This window comes from Manis javanica, chromosome 10 (assembly GCF_040802235.1).
Source record: "Manis javanica isolate MJ-LG chromosome 10, MJ_LKY, whole genome shotgun sequence".
NCBI lineage: Eukaryota > Metazoa > Chordata > Mammalia > Pholidota > Manidae > Manis > Manis javanica.
The window spans coordinates 49,391,417-49,412,647 of record NC_133165.1 but is presented as its reverse complement, the minus strand read 5'-3'; the positions used below and the strand labels follow the sequence as shown (position 1 = coordinate 49,412,647).

The window sequence follows — 21,231 nt, the reverse complement described above, 5'->3', positions numbered from 1 at the left end:
ATATTGGAGATAGTAATCCTTTACTTCTGTATTTGTTTTCAGTATTTTCTCTCAATGTGATGCTTGTTTTTCTTTGTTTAGCTTGTACTATACATTTCATAATACAGAGATTGTGACTACAATCTAACTTCATGGCCTCTGGTTTATTGGTAATGTTTTGAAAGCCCATTCTAAGTCATTACAGCATTTCCTTTTCTGGTTTTGGCTTTTATGCTTGAATCATTCATCTATCTTTACTATTTTGTAAGTTATAAGATGACAGTTTTAACTTATCATTGTCACAAATTATTAGCCGGTTGTCCCTACAGCATCTGTTGAATGGTCTATATATCCCCATTGATTTGAAACATCACTTTCATTATATATTGAATTTTATATGCACTTTTATCCAGCAATATGTGCATCATTCTTGAGTTCCAGTTGAATTTGCTGTATTGTGATGCCTGTAAACTCTGACTCCCTATTACTGTGAATTGATTCAGAACTCCCATAGCTTCCTTTTCACAGTAGCAACAGGTTTGTCCCAGGGACACCATAGTTTTCCTAGTCCATTTCAGCACCTGTGCTCCAGGAGGAAAGACAGAGAAAGGGTACTAATGATAGGTATGTGTCTGAATGTGTTCCTTTTCATCAGGGAAGGAGTAGCTTTTCAGGAGGCCTTACTTCCCCTATAGTCTTCTGCGTACTTCTCATTGGCCAGAAAGAGGACATGTGGCCCCAGCCTTAGCTGCAGGAACTGTGGGGATGGAGTCCTTCTAATGTGGTTTTCTGATTGATACTTCCGACAACATTGGGGAACCCTTAGAAAGGAAGGAGGAGCGAGTGGGTATTGAAAGGGAAATTAGAGGGCCAGCTACATCTCTCATCTCCCACCCTATACCCCTCCCCACCCCTGAATTTCCTTAGGTCTCCTTAACAGAGAGGGAGGTAGGAAAGAAAATGTAGGTGGGAGGGAGGAGAGAGGGAGATAATTCATATAACAAAATGCTCAGGTCTTCATTGTTCCGTTTGATGAATGCTGACAGTCGTGTATATCTGTGTACCGCCACCAGAAACAAAATATGAAATATTTCTGAAACTCCAGAAAGTTCCCTTGTATCTCATTTCTAGTCTCCCTACCCCCACCTGACCAGTATTTTCTGATTTCAACCAGCTTAGGTTAGTTTTACCTATCCGTGAATATCACATAAATGTAATCATACAGTAGATATGCTCTTTTCAGTCACCTTGCACTCAATAGGTGCTTTCAGATTCATTCATGTTGAGCACATTGTCAACGATGAAGGCAGGTACTAGTTAAAGTGGTAAGGACACGTTTTAATTTGTAATAACTATTGCACTAAGGAAAAGAATCTGGTGTGAGCCAAACTCAACTTCAATTTGTACAGAGGGCATTTTAAAGGGAGAACGGGGGAGTAAGGAGGGGGTGAGTAGAGTCAGACAGGTGGAAAATTACAAAAGTGGGAAAGAGGAGTTGGTCCATGTGCAACCATCTGGATTTGCTAACTGGGAGATGGGGGTCCTGTCTATAATTGTCGGCTGAAATAAACAGTAAATGATTCTGGCAGCCCTGAGTTTTGTCAGGTACAGGGAGCTATAGTTCCCCTGGGGCTTCAGCTTTGAGCTGTTGGAAACTATGTTAGTATTTGTTCAAGTGTTTATACAATAAGCCAAGGTTGAAGCCTTTTCAGAAAGAGGGCTCAGAGGAGCCTGGCTAGAGCGTGGCCAGGGAGAGCATCTCTGTCGGTGTGAAGTAGTTCGCTCTGTGTTATGTTGTGTGAGTCTACCACGATTTGTTCATCCATCCCCCTGTTGATGGACATTTGCGTTATATCTATAATGGTTTTCAACCATTGTGAGTAGACTACAATGAATGTTCTTGTGTAAGTCTCCAATTTCTCTCCCATAAATATCTAGGAGTGGAATTTGCTTAGTCACAGGCTGGGTATGTATTTAGTTGCCAGACTAATTTTCAACATGGTTTATCAGTTTACCCTTCTCACCAGCAATGAATCCAAACTCCAGCAGTCCCGTATCCTTCTTAACATTGGGTATCATCAGTGCGTGCAAATGGCATCTCATGATAGTTTTAAATTGCATTTCCCTGATGACTAATGACATTAAGCATCTTTTTGTGAGCTTATTGGCCATCCCTTCACCTATTTTTGTGAACTCTCTGTTTAAGCTTTTTGTTTCTTTCTTGATGATGATGTTGGATTGGAATACTTGGAGTTCAGTGTGTCTTCTGGAAAGAAATCTTTTGTCAGATAGATATATTGCAAATACATATACCTGGATAGGGAAAGAAAAGTTTTAAATATCATTTATAATAGCATCAAAAAAACCCAGGCTGTCTGGGAACAAATCTAATGAAAGAGCTTAAATGCCTTTACTTAGAAGACTATAAAGGATTGCTGAGAGAAATTAAAGAAGACTTAAGTGGGAGACCTACAATTTTCAATAGATTTGATGGTGTTGAGATTTCCATTCTCCCCAAATTGAGCCATAGAAATTAGTGTAATCCCAATCAGAGTCCTAGACTTTTTTTTATAAGAAATTAATGAGTTTATTTTAAAATGTATGTGGAAATGCAAAAGGTCTAGAAGAGCCAAGGAAATATTCAAAAGAAGAACAAAGTAGAGAACTTAACACTGCCTAGTACCACTTAAATGAAAGATGTTTTCTTAAGCTAACAGTAATCAAATCAATGTAATGTTAGCATGAAGATGGATAGATTGATGAAATAGAATAGAGAATGCAGATATAGGCCTACACGAGTACTGTTGGTTGAGTTTTGTGCAGAGTGGCAAGTCAATTCAATGGGGGAAAGGGAAGTCTTCTTAACCAATAACTCTGGCTCAACTGGATATTCAAGTGGAGAAAATTCAGCCTCGACCCCTAGCTCATTCCGTACACATGTATTAATTTGCTAAATATAAACCTAAATATAGAAGCTTAAAACATTAAAAACACTAACTGTGAAGGAAAAATATTACACTAAGAGAATGAACAGACAAGCCACAGACTGGAGAAAATACACACAATACGAACGTTCTTATTTTTTTTTTCCCAGAACTTCAATATTATTCAGGTGCATGCATCCTGTTGTTATATTCTGTATTAACTATTTTTGTTGCTGTTGTTAAAGTTAGGTAGGGGACATTGCACCAAGGGAACTTTCTGATTGAATTCTCCTATTTACTGCACCATCTTTTGAATGTTGGTTCCTTTTCCAATTACCCCTTTTCCCCGACTATTCGATGACTAATTAACAGACACAGTAGCTTTTAGATCATATTAATCCTTGTAATGAGATATTAAATGAAGCCAAAAGGCAGCACCAGTAGTCTCCTTTGGGAGGATTCTGCAGGCCATGAGTCTTCTTGGTTGTTAAGGCCCAGTTTTTTAGGTGACTCAATACTTCAGGCCTTCCGGATGTAGTTAGGAGAGCAACAGAGCTCACAGGAAGGGAAACAAATCCAAGCTCTGTTTAGGTTTGAGTCTATGGCCCTTAAGACTTTGCTTCCTCTCTTCCCTTTATAACCAAAAATGAAACCAACAGGGAATACGAAAGAAAAAAATGAAACCAAAAGATGTAAAGGAATGATAAACTTAGAAATGAGAGAGAGAGCAATAAAGACCACAGTATGCAGTTAAAATCTCAATTTTGAAAAGTAATGTTAAAAATACTCAGTTAAAAAAAAGAACATTCGATTTATTTTGTAATGGTGTACATGTATACATACACACATACACAAACATATATGAAATGTATCTACATACATATACATACACACACATGCAGTGTATATACATATGTATACATACACGCACAGACAGATACACACCATTTAAGCAACTGCAGTGTTGGGCAAGACCTAAATCCAGGGGGTAAATAGGTTTGCAAAGCAATAGAATTAAGTTCCCCACAAGGTTCCACAGCCTGGGGAAACTACCTTGCCCTCTGTGTGTAAAGCCACGCCTTCTGTTTGTTAAGCATTTGGAACAATGCCTGGCACATAATAAGCTCTCAGTGAGTGTTAGAAGTAATGAACCATCCTCAGACTCGATCCACTTAGGATGGGAGAGCAGGGGGAGGCTCTCCCCATCCCCCCGAGGCCTCAGAGGAAGACATGCCTGTCGGAGGGCATGTCACACCTTTCATGGGCAGTGCCCGCTGTTACAGGTAGCATTCATCCAACAGGACAAAGAAAATGTTTCTTGAGTGAATAGCTGGTTGGACCAGATCAGTGTTTCCCATGGAAGGAATGTGAGATGATCTTAGGCGGTACCTAGATAGATGTGTTAAACTTTAATGGGTATTTATTACAGTATGTGTTCGAAGAAAATATTAGGTGTCACATCAGGCCTGAGTAATAAAAGAAGTGGATTGATACAAAGACATCTTGTTAAATTGGACAGGTGATAGGTGAATGACATGAAAATTTTGAAAGCAGTAGTGAATTGAATGAAGTGTGAGGAAAGTCTTTCCAAGCCTGAGATTTTTGATTCTTTGGGTTTTAAACATGAAATCAGAATATACAAACAGAAGGGATGTTCTCTGGCATTGGGGGCCAAGGCCTGTGTGGAAATGGACAGCACACCTGGATGCCCCGTACCATGGTGTGTGGGGATCACCACCACTAACATTTTGGTGTCCACTCTGGGCAGTCTTCGTATATGTGTGTATGTTCCTTCGGACAAAATCAGGAACGTTCTATACATAGGATTTTGTGGCCTGCTTTGTTTACCTGATGCTGTAACTCAAGATTCAGGGTTCATACATTAAAATCTTTGCATTCATTCTTGATTGTTCCCTGAGGACAACATTCCAGAAGTGGGATTCTTTGCTCATTGTATACATATGTTTTTCTGGCTACCTAATGCCAGCACGCCTAACAGCATGACTGTTCCGGTTTACACTTCTGACTCACTGTCCCCTCCTTCGTAGTCTCCTACGTCAGATCCTACTGTATCTGATATCCATTCTGTGCCTCACGTGTTCTTGGACTTTAACCTCTGCAAAATCAGATGTGGTTTATTCTCAGTGTGTCCTGCAGTCCCTGTGGAGTTGTGGCTGAGTTGCCATCAGCCAGGCAAGCAGACTTGGCCTTTACTCCTAAGTGCTGGGGCGGCTGCAGTGGCAGCCCCTGAATGCTTCAGTCCACGTACTGCATAGGGGCCCCTGGACAAAGGAGCAGAAGTCCAGACTGCTATTTGAAAACCAGCCATTGACACTTTCTGATGAACTGAAGAAGGAGCTGGTATGACAACTTAGAGCATGAGGGTCAGTGCCTCTGGAAGGAAATCTCATGGAGGATAGCAGACAGCTCTTAAGAACTGCAGCCCTCCCAGTGCCCTTGATCGTCAGTGATCAGGTGGAGATTCACATGCATCGTGAAAGTGAAGCCTTAACTAACTCACTGAAATCATTTTTTCCTTTTTGTGTGTGTCTGAGAGAGAGAATGATAATCTGTTTAAATAAGTCTAAAATAGCTTTTTCAGGAGTCACAAAATTAAAATTCTGAGCAATAAGGTAAACATTAACAATTGGCAATATTTCTTCTTTTCATAGATCTAACAGTTGATGGTGTTTTAGTAAGCTATATGGTTAGTGTAGAAAACTTTTAAAACAGATAAATAAAAAATTGAACATTAGAAACCTCAGAGATAATCACTGCTAATATTTTGGTCCAGTGCCCTAGTTCTTCCCTGTATACACACACACACACACACACACACACACACACACACACACACACACACACACACACACACACACACACACCTGTTTTGGGCACATGCACTTCACCCATTTTTGATGTAACCTTTTTCTCCCTAGTTCTTCCCTGTATACACACACACACACACAGACACACACACACAGACACACACACACACACACACCTGTTTTGGGCATATGCACTTCACCCATTTTTGATGTAACTTTTTTCTCCCTAGTTCTTCCCTGCACACACACACACACACACACCTGTTTTGGGCACATGCACTTCACCCATTTTTGATGTAACCTTTTTCTCTTAATACTGTATCTTGAACATCTTGCCATGTCTAATCCTACTAGTTTATATTTGAAAGTGTTTGGGTAGTATTTCATTGTACGGCTACCCTGTAACGTGTTCAGCAAATCTCCAAGTGCGGCCTGTAGGATCTCAAGCATGACGCTTATTTCCCCCATCAGCCCTGCCCAGTGCTTGCTTCCTATTCTTCCCAGCACTGTGTTGTAAATCTTTCTATCATGGCCACTGTGCTAGGCAAGGCTATGAGACCTATTTTGTTCAGAAGCTGGAAACTACTGCAGTCACATAGGTTTGGGGACTGGAAAGAAACACATTAGACACATTAGGAAGTAGAGTCAAGGGAACTAGTGATGGGAACCGTGTTACATCACATGGACCCACCTACCTTTTTGTACATGTGTGTCACTGACCGTGTCCACTGCACTGTTGCACTCCACCTCAAGCCCCCGCCTGCCTGTGACTGACCTGCTCCTCTCTTGAACCGCCTCTCAGGTTTCTCCTGTGTCTCTACCTGCTTCCGGCTCCTGGAACTCTCCAGGTGGTTCCCACACGAGAGCTTTTCTGTCTGCTCTCCCTAGTGTCTAGAATGCCTTTTGTGCAGCTGACTTTGTCTGGTTCTCAAGGGCTGAGCTCAGCCATCCTCTTTTCCAAGAGTCCTTCCCTTTTTCCTTCCCTAAAGTAGGTCCCTCCGTCTTTCTATGTGTGTACTGTTTTCTCCTTCAGTTGTCACCATTTGTTTATCTTTTTCTTCTCTGGTTTTGTTCAGCACTGTATCCCCACTGCCTGGCACTTAGCAGACTCTGCATAAATACTGCATAACTGGATGAATAATATTAAATCGTCTGATAATATGGAGTTGAGAGGAATAGAAACTGCTCCTTGTTATGCAGGAGGTTAGTAGTAAGTCCAAGAAAGAGTGCCTAGAGGGAGGCAGATTGATCAGGTTCTCCACAGGTAGAGTTGCTTAGGAGTGGAGTGAGTGCCTTCTTTGTGGGGAATAGTCAGGCAGTGGCTTGCTGTTGTTACAGGATTCCTGGACTGGGTATTGGGTGGACTAGCTCTTTCGAAGGCCCCTCCCAGCCCTTAGGCTGATGGGTGTTGTCATCACTGGCCGCCCATTCTGGCTTCAGCTGCAGATCTGGCTTACACCGCTAGATGGCACTAGATGATTCCTCTGAGATGAGTGTTCACGGAAGTGCCTCCAAAGGGAGAGCATTTCTCCTTGTACTTAATTCCCAAAACACGCTTGAAACAAAACTTCACGAACAGTCTGAACTCTTAGGATGTGTAATCCTTGCTGGTATTTCCTATTTTGCTCCATTCTGCTTCATTTTCTAAAATGGAGATTTGCAGACTCTTGCACTGATTTTATGATGTTAACGGGCCACAACTCATTGTTAGGAAAGCGCTCTTTAGACAACTGAGCATGTTTACTCTTGTGAAACCCTGTGGGCCTGCAGTGTTCCCTGGACAGCGTGGGCGTACAGCACATTGTGTCCCGCAGGGAGTTCTTTGTGCTTCTGTGTTGAGCTGCTGCCTTGAGTAGCTGAGCATAGGTGCTTGCTTATGGGTGTTAGCGGATGTGCGGATGTGGATGCTAGAGGCTGGGGGTGACATGTCCGCCCACATTTCAGCCCATGTTGCCATCCAGGCAGCAGTCGGCATTGTTGGTAGACAGAAAGAAGAGGTACAATATGTGCTTCTGGGAGCTCAGAGCCTAGCTGGGTGACATCCCACATACGCATATACATCTTAACTTAGAGCTTATTTACCAAGCAGCCTGGAAATGAGTGTTACTCAGGAAATCACTTAGGATGTTTCACGCTGCAGGTGACAAGCCCAAGTCAATTTGGCTTAAATGATAAAGACGTTTATTATCTCTCAATATACCCGATGACAGGCAGAGCTGGCTCCAGGCCCACAGTACCTGGCATGGCCTTAGGGGATCCTGATTCTTCCCGTTACCTCTTGGTTCTGAGGCTGGTCGTACGGTTGTCAGAAGCCTCCCACTGGTGATCCGGGCTTTAGCTTCCAGGCTTGGAGCACTAAAACTTTGTGTCCTTATAGTGTAGACCATGGTAAAGAGAGTTTAGGCTGCCGTAGCACTTTCCAAATTGTAGCTGTTCTGCTGATTTGTTCTGATTTTCCCACCATGACCCTCTTACAGAGTGAAATGACTGGTACTAATACAGAGTCAGGCAAAATACTTAGGTAGTTATGTGATATTTGCAAAATATTTCTGGGTCACCCTACCTCTGGATACAGAAATTATGCTTGAGCAGAGGTGATCAACTGGCTCAGTGAGTTTGCCAAGTGACTAAATGGTTGCAAGTCTGCTGCGTGAAGTGTGAGGTGACATCATTTGCTGTTTAGGGTCCAGGGAGAGGATTAGCGACTGAGGAAAGAAAGGTGGGAAATGCCCAGTGTGGGAAAGGTGACAGGCAGTGAGTATCAAGTGGGTGGATGAGTCTGTTTAAATTTGTAACAGAGCACCAAGTGTGCCTTTGTTGACCTTTCAAGGGAGATCATTTTCCTCTGGTCCTTGATCTGGTTTCTGGGAACTTGGCCGTGGAACCTTGGCCTGAACCTACTCGGCTCTGCTCACCTGCCTTCTTTTCCATCCCTTTCAGGTTTGCAGTAAGCATTGGCTACTGGCATGACCCTTACATCCAGCATTTTGTGAGACTGTCTGCAGAAAGGAAGGCCCCCGAAATTAACAGAGGCAAGTAACCATTTCCCTCCCAACAACTCGTCATCAGCTGAGAGGCCTGAGGTTTTAGGTGTTCGTTCTCAAAGTGGGAATTCCATTGGGTTCTCTCTCCAGGAGTGTAGGAAAGTGCTCATTTCCCGACATCCTTACCAACACAGTGGATTGTGAAACTTCCCATCTTTGTTAATCTGATACCTGGAAAATGGTACATTATAGTAATTTTATTTTACATGCGTCTTCTCTTGGGGATGAAGTTGAAGATCATTTTTTATGTTTACAAGCCATGTGTGTATCATTGATTGCAAACTGTTCACATAAGGGAATAGTTTTTGTTGATTTATTAAAGTGTTGGTACCACTATTAGGCTCTACAAGTAATTTCTATCGAGGAAGTCAAAGAATCTGAGACAGGAGGGTGACATGGTCTCTGCCAGATTGAGAAATTGAAGGAATGATCATAGTTCTTGTGCATAGGAAATGTTACTCTTAAAGGTGGATCCTGTAGGTAGGCTTTATAAGAAATGCAAATACATTTTAAAGTGGTGGTTCCTGCGAATAAGAACGGTATATACTTTGGGCCGAGGCTGAAACCAGACAGCAGTAAGAGGGGGCAAGTCCTGGCTAAGATGCCTTAGGCTTCCCACCCGTGCCCCTGATACAGATTTCCAGGCAGAGGCTGCAGAGGCAGGGGCTCACCATCGTGACTGTCCCAGGCAGCCTACTGGCCCTTCATCCTTCCTTTTTCCTGTCTGTGGGTTTGCAGCTCTTGATTGGGGCCTGCAGCCCAAAGACAGTGCTCCCCAAACAGTGTGTGGTGAGGATCTTTTGTTTTCTCCAATATCCATGCATGCGGATGGGAATTTACAAAATGCAATAAGGATGGTTTACTAGAATAATAAAATGAAAAGGACATGCAAAATACAAGCCCCAACTCTTTATTAGGAGATTCAACAGACATAAAGTTTGTCAACTTGCAGCACAAGTTTATAAATGCTGCTCTCCAAGTGTGTGCTTAAAACAAACTTGGAGCAACATAGGTTTAGAACACAGACTTTATCTTCCTTTTTCCCTCCCTTGCTACCCAGCTCCACCCCCACCTCCCCCCCACCAGCTTAACAAGTCAATTTATCAGGCCCTGTTTGTGTGTGCCCTCCCCTCGCTCAATCTGTGATGCCATTTGGTCTGCACATGGCTCTCCATACAGGGTGGAGATGGAGGGAACACTATAACGCATCGGGCTTTCTTAGTTTTGACATTCATCTGCCCAGGTTCCTGACCGAAAAACATTATCTTCCATATGATATAGAAAGTTTGAGTATTTTTTTTAAAGGTATGATTGATATACACTCTTATGAAGGTTTCACATTAAAAAACAATGTGGTTACTACATTTACCCATATTATCAATTCCCCACCCATACCGCAATGCAGTTACTGTCCATCAGTGCAGCAAGATGCTAGAGATCCACTGTGTGTCTTCTCTGTGCTACACTGTTCTCCCCGTGATCCCGCACACCATGTGTACTAAACATAATACCCCTCAGTCCCCTTCTCCCTCCCTCCCCACCTGCCCTCCCACACCCATCTCCTTTGAGAACCACTAGTTCATTCTTGGAGTCTGAGTCTGCCGCCGTTTTGTTCCTTCAGTTTTGCTTCATTGTCATACTCCATAAATGAGGGAAATCATTTGACATTTCTTTTTCTCCACCTGGCTTATTTCACTGAGCATAATGTCCTCCAGCTCCATCCATGTTGTTGCAAACAGCAGGATTTGTTTCTTTCTTATGGCTGAATAGTATTCCATTATATATACGTACCACATCTTCTTTATCCATTCATCTACAGATGGACACTTAGGTTGCTTCCATATCTTGGCTATTGTAAAAAGTACTGCGATAAACTTAGGGGTGCATATGTCTTTTTGAATCTGAGAAGCTGTATTCTTTGGGTATATTCCAAGGAGTGGGATTCCGGGGTCAAATGGTATTTCTATTTTTAGTTTTTTGAGGAAGCTCCATATTGCTTTCCACAATGGTTGAACTAGCTTACCTTCCCACCAGCAGTGTAAGAGGGTTCCCTTTCCTCCACATCCTTGCTAGCATTTGTTGTTCTTAGTCTTTTCGGTGCTGGCCATTCTTACTGGTGTGAGGTGATATCTCATTGTGGTTTTAATTTGCATTTCCCTGATGATTAGTGATGTGGAGCATCTTTTTATGCGTCTGTTGGCCATCTGAATTTCTTCTTTGGAGAACTGTCTCTTCATATCATCTGCCCATTTGTTAGTCAGGTTATTTGCTTTTTGGGTGTTGAGGTGTGTAAGTTCTTTATATATTTTTGATGTTAACCCCTTGTCGGATATGTCATTTACAAATATATTCTCCCATACTGTAGGATGCCTTTTTGTTTTGTTGATGATGTCCTTTGCCATACAAAAACTTCTTAGTTTGATGTAGTCCATGAGTTCATTTTTGCTTTTGTTTCCTTTTCTCGAGGAGATGGGTTCAAGAAGAAGGTGCTCATGCTTATATTCAGATGTTTGCCTATGATGTCTTCTAAGAGTTTTATGGTTTCATGACTCACATTCAAGTCTTTAATCCATTTCGAGTTTACTTTTGTGTATAGGATTAAACAATAATCCAGTTTCATTCTCTTGCATGTAGCTGTCAACTTTTGCCAACACCAGCTGTTGAAGAGCCTGTCACTTCCCCATTGTATGTCCATGGCTCCTTTATCATATATTAATTGACCATACATGGTTGGGTTTATATCAGGGCTCTCTAGTCTGTTCCATTGGTTCTATGGGTCTGTTCTTGTGCCAGTACCAAATTGTCTTGATTACTGTGGCTTTGTAGTAGAGCTTGAAGTTGAGGAGCGTAACTCCCCCTGCTTATTCTTCCTTCTCAGGATTGCTTTGGCTATTTGAGGTCTTATGTGGTTCTATATGAATTTTAGGACGATTTTCTCTAGTTCATTGAAGAATGCTGTTGGTATTTTGATAGGAATTGCATTGAATCTGTAGACTGCTTTAGGCAGGATGGCCATTTCGACAATATTAATTCTTCCTATCCATGAGCACGGGATGTGTTTCCATTTATTGGTATGTTCTTCTAATTTCTTTCATGAGTGTCTTGTAGTTTTCAGAGTATAGGTCTTTCACTTCCTTGGTTAGGTTTATTCCTATGTATTTTATTCTTTTTGCTGCAATTGTGGATGGAATTGTTTTCCTGATTTCTCTCTCTGCTCATTCATTGTTAGTGTATAGAAATGCCACAGATTTCTGTGTATTAATTTTGTATCCTGCAACTTCACTGAATTCAGATATTAGATCTAGTCATTTTGGAGTGGATTCTTTAGGGTTTTTTATGTACAATATTGTATCATCTGCAAACAGGGACAGTTTAACTTCTTCCTTGCCAGTCTGGATGCCTTTTATTTCTTTGTGTTGTCTGATTGCTGTGGCTAGGACCTCCAGTACTATGTTGAATAGAAGTGGGGAGAGTGGGCATCCTTGTCTTGTTCCTGATCTTAAACGAATAGCTTTCAGCTTCTCCCTGTTAAGTATACTGTTGGCTGTGGGTTTGTCATATATGGGTTTTATTATGTGCCCTCTATACCCATTTTGTTTAAAGTTTTTATCATGAATGGATATTGAATTTTGTCAAATATTTTTTCAGCATCTATGGAGGTGATTATGTGGTTTTTGTCCTTTTTGTTGATGTGGTGGATAATGGTGATGGATTTTTGAATGTTGTACAATCCTTGCACCCCTGGCATAAATCCTACTTGATCATGATGGATGATCTTTTTGATGTATTTTAGAATTCAGTTTGCTAATATGTTGTTGAGTATTTTTGCATCTATGTTCATCAGGGATATTGGTCTGTAATTTTCTTTTTCTGTCGTGTCTTTACCTGGTTTTGGTATTAGAGTGATGCTGGCCTCATAGAGTGAGTTTGGAAGTATTCCCTCTTCTTCTATTTTTTAGAAAACTTTAAGAAGAATGGGTATTAGGTCTTCACTAAATGTTTGATAAAATTCAGCAGTGAATACATTCACCCATATTATCAAGTCCCCCCCCATCATTGCAGGCACTGTCCATCAGTGTAGTAAAATGCCACAGAGTCACTACTTGTCTTCTCTGCATAGCAGCTTTATTTGTAATGTCCCAGATGTCCAACAACAAAGAAGTGAAGGAGCAAATTGTGCAAGACTATTTAGCCATAAAGAAGAGTGGTCTATTGCACACACCAATGTGGATAAATCTCAAAATAACTGTGCCAAGTGAAAGGAGCCAGACCCACTTCAAGAGAGTACATATTGTACAATGTTATTTATATAAGACTTGAGCAAATGCAAACTAATTTACAGCATCAGAAAGCAGGGCAGAGGTTGCTTGGGTCTGAGAGGATGAGAAAGGGCTGGAGGGAAGGATTTACAACGGGGCACAAGGAAACCATGGTGGATGATAGATATGTTTCGATTATGGTGATCAACTGGTTCACTTTCAATATATGGGGTCAATTATACCTCAATAAAGCTGTTTTTAAGAAAAAAAAATTCAGCAGTGAAGCCATCTGGTACAGGGATTTTGTTCTTAGGTAGGTTTTTGATTACCAGTTCAATTTTGTTGCTGGTAATTGGTTTGTTCAGATTTTCTGTTTCTTCCTTGGTCAGCCTTGGAAGATTGTATTTTTCTAGAAAGTTGCCCATTTCTTCTAGGTTATCCAGTTTGTTAGCATAAATTATTTTATAGTATTCTCTAATAATTCTTTGTATTTTGGTGGTGTTCATAGTGATATTTCCTTTCTCATTTCTGATTCTGTTAATGTGAGTAGGCGCTCTTATTTTCTTGGTAAGTCTGGCTGGGGGGTTTATCTATTTTGTTTATTTTCTCGAAGAACCAGCTCTTGCTTTTGTTTATTCTTTCTGTTGCTTTATTCTTTTCAATTTTATTTATTTCTGCTGTGATCTTTACTATGTCCCTCCTTCTACTGACTTTGGGCCTCATTTGTTGTTCATTTTCTAATTTCATTACTTGTGAGTTTAGACTGCTTATATGGGATTGTTCTTCTTTCTTGAGATAGGCCTGTATTGCAATATACTTTCCTCTTAGCACACCCTTCGCTGCGTCCCATACATTTTGCAGTGTTGAATTATTGTTGTCATTTGCCTCCATATATTGCTTGATCTCTGTTTTTATTTGGTCATTGATCCATTGGTATTTAGGAGCATGTTGTGAAGCCTCCATGTGTTTGTGGGATTTTTCATTTTCTTTGCATAATTTATTTCTAGTTTCATACCTTTGTGGTCTGAGGAACTGGTTGGTACAATTTCAATCTTTTTGAGTTTACTGAGGCTCTTTTTGTGGCCTAGTGTATGATCTACTCTTGAAAATGTTCCATGCGCAGTTGAGAAGGATATGTATTCTGTTCTTTTGGGTGTAGAGTTCTGTAGATGTCTGTTAGGTCCATCTGTTCTATTGTGTTGTACAGTGCCTCTGTCTCCTTACTTATCTTCTGTCTGGTTGATCTGTCCATCAGAGTGAGTGGAGTGTTGAGGTCTCCTAGAATGAATGCATTGTATTCTATTTCCCCTTTTAATTCTGTTAGTATTTGTTTCACATATGTGGGTGTTCCTGTGTTTGGAGCATAGATATTTATAATGGTTATATCTTCTTGTTGAATTGACCCCTTTATCATTATGTAATGTCCTTCTTTGTCTCTTGTGACTTTCTTTGTTTTGAAGTCTATTTTGTCTGATACAAGTAGTGCAACTCCTGATTTTTTCTCTCTGTTAGTTGCATAAAATACCTTTTTCCATCCCTTCACTTTTAGTCTGTTTATGTCTTTGGGTTTAAAGTGAGTCTCTTGTAGGCAGCATATAGATGGGTCCTGTTTTTTTATCCATTCAGTGACTCTGTGTCTTTTGCTTGGTGCATTCAGTCTATTTACATTTAGGGTAATTATCGATAGGTATGTACTTATTGCCATTGCAGGCTCTAGATTCGTGGTTACCAAAGGTTCAAGGTTAATTTCCTTACTATCTAATAAGAGTCTAGCTTAACTCACTTAATATGCTGTTACAAACACAATCTAAAGGTTCTTTTCTTTTTCTCCTCCTATTTCTTCCTCCTCCATTCTTTATATATTAGATATCATATTCTGTATTCTTTGTCTATCCCTTGATTGACTTTGGGGATAGTTAATTTAATTTCACATTTGCTTAGTAATTAGCTGTTCTACTTTCTTTACTGTGGTTTTATTACCTCTGGTGACAGCTATTAAACCTTAGGAACACTTCCATCTATAGCAGTCCCTCCAAAATAGACTGTAGAGATGGTTTGTGGGAGGTAAATTCTCTCAGCTTATGCTTATCTGGACATTATTTAATCCCTCCTTCAAATTTAAATGATAATCTTACCAGATAAAGTAATCTTGGTTCAAGGCCCTTCTGCTTCATTGCATTAAATACATCATGCCACTCCCTTCTGGCCTGTAAGGTTTCTGCTGAGAAGTCTGATGTTAGCCTGATGGGCTTTCCTTTGTATGTGCCTTATTTCTCTCTCTGGCTGCTTTTAATAGTCTGTCCTTATCCTGTTCTTTGCCCATTTTATTACTATATGTCTTGGTGTTGTCTTCCTTGGGCTCCTTGGGTCCCTGAGAGACTATATCCTTCCCCATATTGGGGAAGTTTTCAGCAGTTACCTCCTCAAAGATGCTTTCTATCTCTTTCTCTCTCTCTTATTCTTCTGGTATCCCTATAACGCGAATATTGTTTCGTTTGGATTGGTCACACAGTTCTCTCAATATTCTTTCACCCTTAGAGATTCTTTTTTTCTCTCTGTGCCTCAGCTTCTTTGTATTTCTCTTGTCTAGTTTCTATTTCATTTATCGTCTCCACTGTATCCAACCTGCTTTTAATACCATCCATTGTGCTCTTCAATGATTGGATCTCCAACCAGAATTCATTCTAAGTTCTTGGATATCTTTCCCTACCTCCATTAGCATGTTGATGATTTTTATTTTTAACTCCCTTTCAGGAAGAGTCATAAGGTCCATGTCATTTAAATCTTTCTCCAGAGTTATATTAGTATTACTCTGGACCCGGTTCCTTTTGCATTTCATATTTGTATATGGTGCCCTCTAGTGTCCAGAAGCCCTACTCTGGAGCTGCTCAGTCCCTGAAGCAATGTCGGGGGTCGCAGGGGAGTGGTATTGGTGCCTGGGGGGAGGAAAGAGCTGTTTCCTGCTTCCCGGCTGCTATGCCTATCTCCACTGACTGAACCAGTGGGCTGAGCACAGAGGTATAAGCTTTTGTCCCAGAGTAGCCAGATGTGGATCCCTGATTTCCACAAGTGGCTGGAATCTCAGTCTTTCCAGGAATTCTGCCTGTATTAGCTTTCCAACCCCATAATCACATGAGTATCATGAAAGCACCATGAAATGTAGGTTTTTGCTCCCAGAGCAGATCCTGGGAGCTAGGCATTCAGCAGTCCCAGGCCTTCCACTCCCTCCCTGCTCCATTTCTCTTCCTCCTGCCGGTGAGCTGGGTGGGGGAAGGGCTTGCAGGAAGTTCTGAGGGGCCACAGCTTTGGTATGTTAACTGTTCCACGAGGTCTGCTCTTTTCTCCAGGTGTATGTAGTCTGACGCAGCCCTCTTTCCTGTTGCTCTCTCAGGATTAGTTGTACCAACTTTATTTTCTAATTTTATATGATTTTAGGAGGAATATGATTCCCTCTGTCTCTCCTCTCACGCCGCCATCTTTAATCTTATCAAAAGTTTGAGTTTTACCAGAATATGCGGTAGCTTTCACTACAGCCATGAAAAACACTTTTCCAAGGGGAACATGTAGGTTAGATGTTTTGATGTAAAGTACTGTCTCTCTAAAGTAAAATCATTAGACATTTTAATTTTTTAAAGTAGTTAATTCCACCATTACATACACTGGACTTACTTTGGTTCAAGAGGCTTAAAAGAAAAAAAGAGTATTTTGAAGTTGCTGTTTCACCTGTAAAATCTACTGATAAGCCACTGAGCCTGAAGAAGAGCAAAAGGTTGTGGTTTGCTTTTCTGGCGTGAAGGGCTTTGCAGGGATTAATTCTGTTATCACTGAATAATAGCTTGTTTCTCTGTGTCTCTCTCAGGATATTTTGCTCGAGTCCATGGTGTTAACCAACTTATAAAGGCATTTCTACAGAAAACAAAATGTCATTGTCAGATTCTAAACCTTGGGGCTGGGATGGATACGACCTTCTGGAAATTAAAGGTAATTTAAAACTCCCCCTCTTCTATCCCCAATTGTTTATTTTTTTGATGATGTTCACGTGGGTCAAAATGTTTAAAAATATATTGAAAGGAAAGCTGTGACAGCCTGTCTTCCACCCCATGTCTGCCTGCCCTCCACAGCCACCATGTACCTTCCCATCAGGGCCCTAGTGAAGGCTGTGTGGGTGGGTTTCTCATTTTGTGCTTCTACACACAGGGTTGTCATAAAAATCTTTGTGTACATTTTCCCCTGCATGTGTGGAAATATATCAGGAGAAAAAATTCTGTCAGTGGAACTGCTGAGACAGCACACACATTTGTAACTTGGATGGTAACTAAGATTTTAGTGTCATGTTAACAGTGTCTTAGGTAAAGTTTGTGTGTTTTCAGGGATGGGTGATGATAATATGATGTAATGCCATTTTGTAGCCATTCTCTGCCCATTGGATTATTTGTTTTTTGCGTGTTGAGGCATATGAGTTCCTTATATATTTTGAATGTTAACCCTTTATCATATGAGTTGTTAATGAATATATTCCCCCACATTGGAGGGTTCCTTTTTGTTCTGTTGATGGTGTCCTTTGTTGGACAGAAGTCGATCCTTCAACTGTTCTGTTAGGGATCAAGAGCAGGTATAATTGTGCACATTCAGGAGAAGGAAATGTGGGTGTGGTTAGTGGCAGAACCAAGGCTGAAGTGCTGGGCTTTCCTTCCTCGCTGGAATTTTCCCACCCAGCCCGTTCCCTGCAAAGATCTCTCCTGACTTCACTTCCATTTTTGTTGGTTTGTACAGATTTTTCTTGGTCTTCTATCACATCAGCAGAAGACCTGATAGAAGTGGCAGTACTGGGTATGTGCATTTCTCTGGATCTCTTGCAGAGGCACCCCAGGTCAACTAGAGTGTGAGGGCACAATGCGACATGCGTATATGTTTTGTCCTTTATCAGCTCACCTGAAAGGATGCCGTTGGTCTTCAGCGCTCCCCCCTTTCTCTTACCCAAGTGAGAAATCAGTGGCCTCAACACGGCCTTAGTATTAATCGTTTGCCTCCGTATTCTTCATCCAGGATAAGACAACTGACATTTATGAAGCGCTTTCACACACATGACCTCCTAAGTTACCATGCGAGCTCTGAGGGGCATTTACACACCCTGGGAAGGCGGGGCACCAGTGGCTCTGGAGCGGATCCCCAGCACTGGACTCCAGCTCACCCAACTCTTTTCTGTACTACGCACCGTCCTCGGGTTGTTTTGGGGGTCTTTCCTGTAACGCAGTGACCATGGTGCGGTGGAAGGAACTGGAATGAATGTGGGGTGAGGGGTGTGCAGTGCCATTACAGGGGCTGCCGGAGAAAGCTTTTCTTTGGGCCTGACTCCCTTTTGACTTGGTCACGTGGTTTGGTTTTTCTCCTTATGATGTAGGTGGGTTAATAATTAATAAATCTGAGAGTTTTATTTTAAGCAAGGTACTCCAACGTTCATGTGTCCTTTCCAAGCAAAACGTGGTTTGTCAGTAGAGAGGCAGGACATTAGCACAGGGTAAGAAGTCCTTTGTGGAAGTTTTATGTTTGGGTTGGTAATTGTATTGTTCTGAGGAATTTTTTAAAATCTGAAGCTCCTTTAAAAAATATGTTGTGCTTGTTTGCTCTCTCAGAGCAGGGATTGCCCGAGCCAAATCCAGCCTGCCACCTATTTTTGTAAATAAAGTATTATTGGAACACAGCCACTGCCATTTATTTACATCATACCTATGGCTGCCTTAACCCTGTGCCAGCAGAGTTGAATAATTACAGCAGAGACCATGTGGCCTGCAGAGGCTGAAAGACTCATTTCCTGGCTCTTTGCAGAAAGGTTGCTCATCCCTGTTTTAGAAACACACATGCTTCTCTAACAGAGTAGGGGAAATCTTGTCCGTTGATTGAGTCGCATGCACCTTCCACCCAAATGGGCCCTGGGTGCACCAGCAGAGGCACAGCTCTATTGCAGGCTTTCTGCAGCCTCTGCTGCCTGAGCATTTCAGGGCACGGGCACCTTGTTTCTCGCTACGTCTTAGAGGTGTGAACAGCTGTGCATGCAGCATGAGGCATGTCGATGAAGAGACCAGAAAGGGTGTTGTGACAGTTGCTGCAGTTGGTGACAGCGCTGAGGAGGAGGGGATGCATTCATGTGCAGTCATCAGGGCTGAGTGACTGGACAGGGCGGAGATGGAGCGAACATAGGATGGTCAGTGGGTGACTGGATGGGGATGTAGGCACCAGCCAATCTCAGAAGAGCAGAGTGGGGAAGCAGAGTCGTGTGTGTGTGTGTGTGTGTGCTTACTAATTTTTTTACTGCAGCCAACCATCAAAAGAAATGTAAATGCCATTCAGGACTCACATCTTCATACCTATTTCTGTAAAAATGCAGGCATGCACGTGGTGCTTCCCAAGGTCAGTCCCCATGCCGACTGTCTCACTGTTTTCCTCATCGATCCTCACAGTGCCACGAGGTGTTACCAATTCCTCTGCTTTTCACATGAGGAAACCTTGGCCCAGGGAGTTCAGCGATTTACCCAAGACCTCACAGCAAAGAAGTGCTGGAACTGGGATTTGAACCCAGTCTCCTCAGGCTGCAGAGTGCCTGTTCATTACCACCCTGCTCTACTCTAATCATAGAAAGAAAATGTATACCAAAATAGTACTGACCCACTATGTGTGATGCTTTCTGATATTTGCTATTTTATTCCATTTTATGCAGAAATGCTACTGAAAACCTACTGTATTGATTTCCTGACCCTCTCTAAGCAGTGTCAAGCTGATTTTTGAAAAATACTGTCAGGTCTCACTTCCAAAGTAAATTCCAACTTGTTCTCACGTGCCCCAATGGTCATTTCCCCATTGTATCTCACCAGTATTACTTTTTTTTTTTTTGGAGTGTCTCTGTGATTTATTCGTTTATTATTAAGATATCATTAATATACATTCTTATGGTTTCAAATACACAACACAGGATTTCAGCATTCACCCATATTTTCAAGTCCTCAGCCCCTCCAGTGCAGTCACTATCCATCAATGTAATAAGATGTTCCAGAGTCATGAACTGTATTCTCTGTGTTGTACTACTGTCACTGTGACCGACATATACTGTGATTGTTAATGTGCCCCTTATCCCCTTCTCCTTCCACCCCACCCTCCCTAATCCCTTCTCTTTGGTAACCACTAGTCCCTTCTCAGTGCCTGTGAGTCCACTGGTATTTTGTTCTTTCTTTTTCCTTTGTTTTTATACTCCACAAATAAGTAAAATGATTTGGATTTGTCTTTCTTCACAAGGCTTATTTCACCGAGTATAATACCCTCTAGATCCACCCATGTTGTTGCAAATGGGAGGATTTCTTTTCTTTTTATGGCTGAATGGTATTCCATTGTGTATATGTAACACTTCTTTTATCTATTCATACATTCATGTTCACTTAGGTTGCTTCCATATCTTGGCTGTTGCAAATAGTGAAGTGATAAACATAAGGGTGTGTATGTCTTTTTGAGTCAGGGATTTTGCTTTCTTTGGGTACATTCTTTGGAGTGGAATTACTGGTTTAAATGGTATTTCTATTTTTAGTTTGCTGAGGAACTTCCATATTGGTTTCCACAATGGTTGCACCAGTTCACATTCTCACCAACAGTGTAGGAGTGTTTCCATTTCTCCACATTCTTACAAGGATTTGGTATATCCTCCTTTTAGACTAACTCCTTCATCATTTGTAATATCCTTCTTTGTCTTTTATTACTTTCTTTGTTTTGAAATCTATTTTCTCTGATATAACTACTGCTATTCCGGCTTTTCTCTCCCTATTATTTGCACAAACTATCTTTTTCCTTCCCTTCACTTTTAGTAGTCTGTGTATGTCCTTGCATCTGAGATTAGTCTCTTGTAGGCAGCATATAGATGGGTCTTGTTTTTTTATCTATTCTATGTCTTTTGATTGGTGTATTCAGTCCATTTACATTTAAGGTGACTATTGATACATATGTACTTATTGCTATTTTATTGTTTTCTTTGTGTTTTTATATCCCTTCTCTGTTCCTTTTTTTCCTCTCATATATTCTTTTCTTGTTATCTGATGGATTTCTTTAGTGTTTTCATTGGATCTTCCTCCCTCCCTCCCTCTCTCCATCCCATCTTCTATTGTGGGGTTTAGTTTTGTGGTTACCAAAGGTCAAGCATAGCTTCTATCTTAAATTG

The 21,231-nt window shown here is 41.3% G+C and overlaps 1 protein-coding gene across 2 annotated transcripts in view; it reads left to right on the top strand.

The window, feature by feature from the left end:
- LCMT1 (leucine carboxyl methyltransferase 1) overlaps positions 1–21,231 on the top strand; it is a 58,775-nt gene that overhangs the window by 6,874 nt on the left and 30,670 nt on the right. Inside the window, exons 2-3 of one of the 2 annotated variants that reach the window (XM_017657493.2) lie at positions 8,672–8,763; positions 16,894–17,015. In XM_017657493.2, coding sequence (XP_017512982.2) covers positions 8,672–8,763; positions 16,894–17,015 — 214 coding nt within the window. The remainder of the gene's footprint in view (positions 1–8,671; positions 8,764–16,893; positions 17,016–21,231) is intronic. The other variant, XM_073215385.1, reaches the window with a different exon arrangement.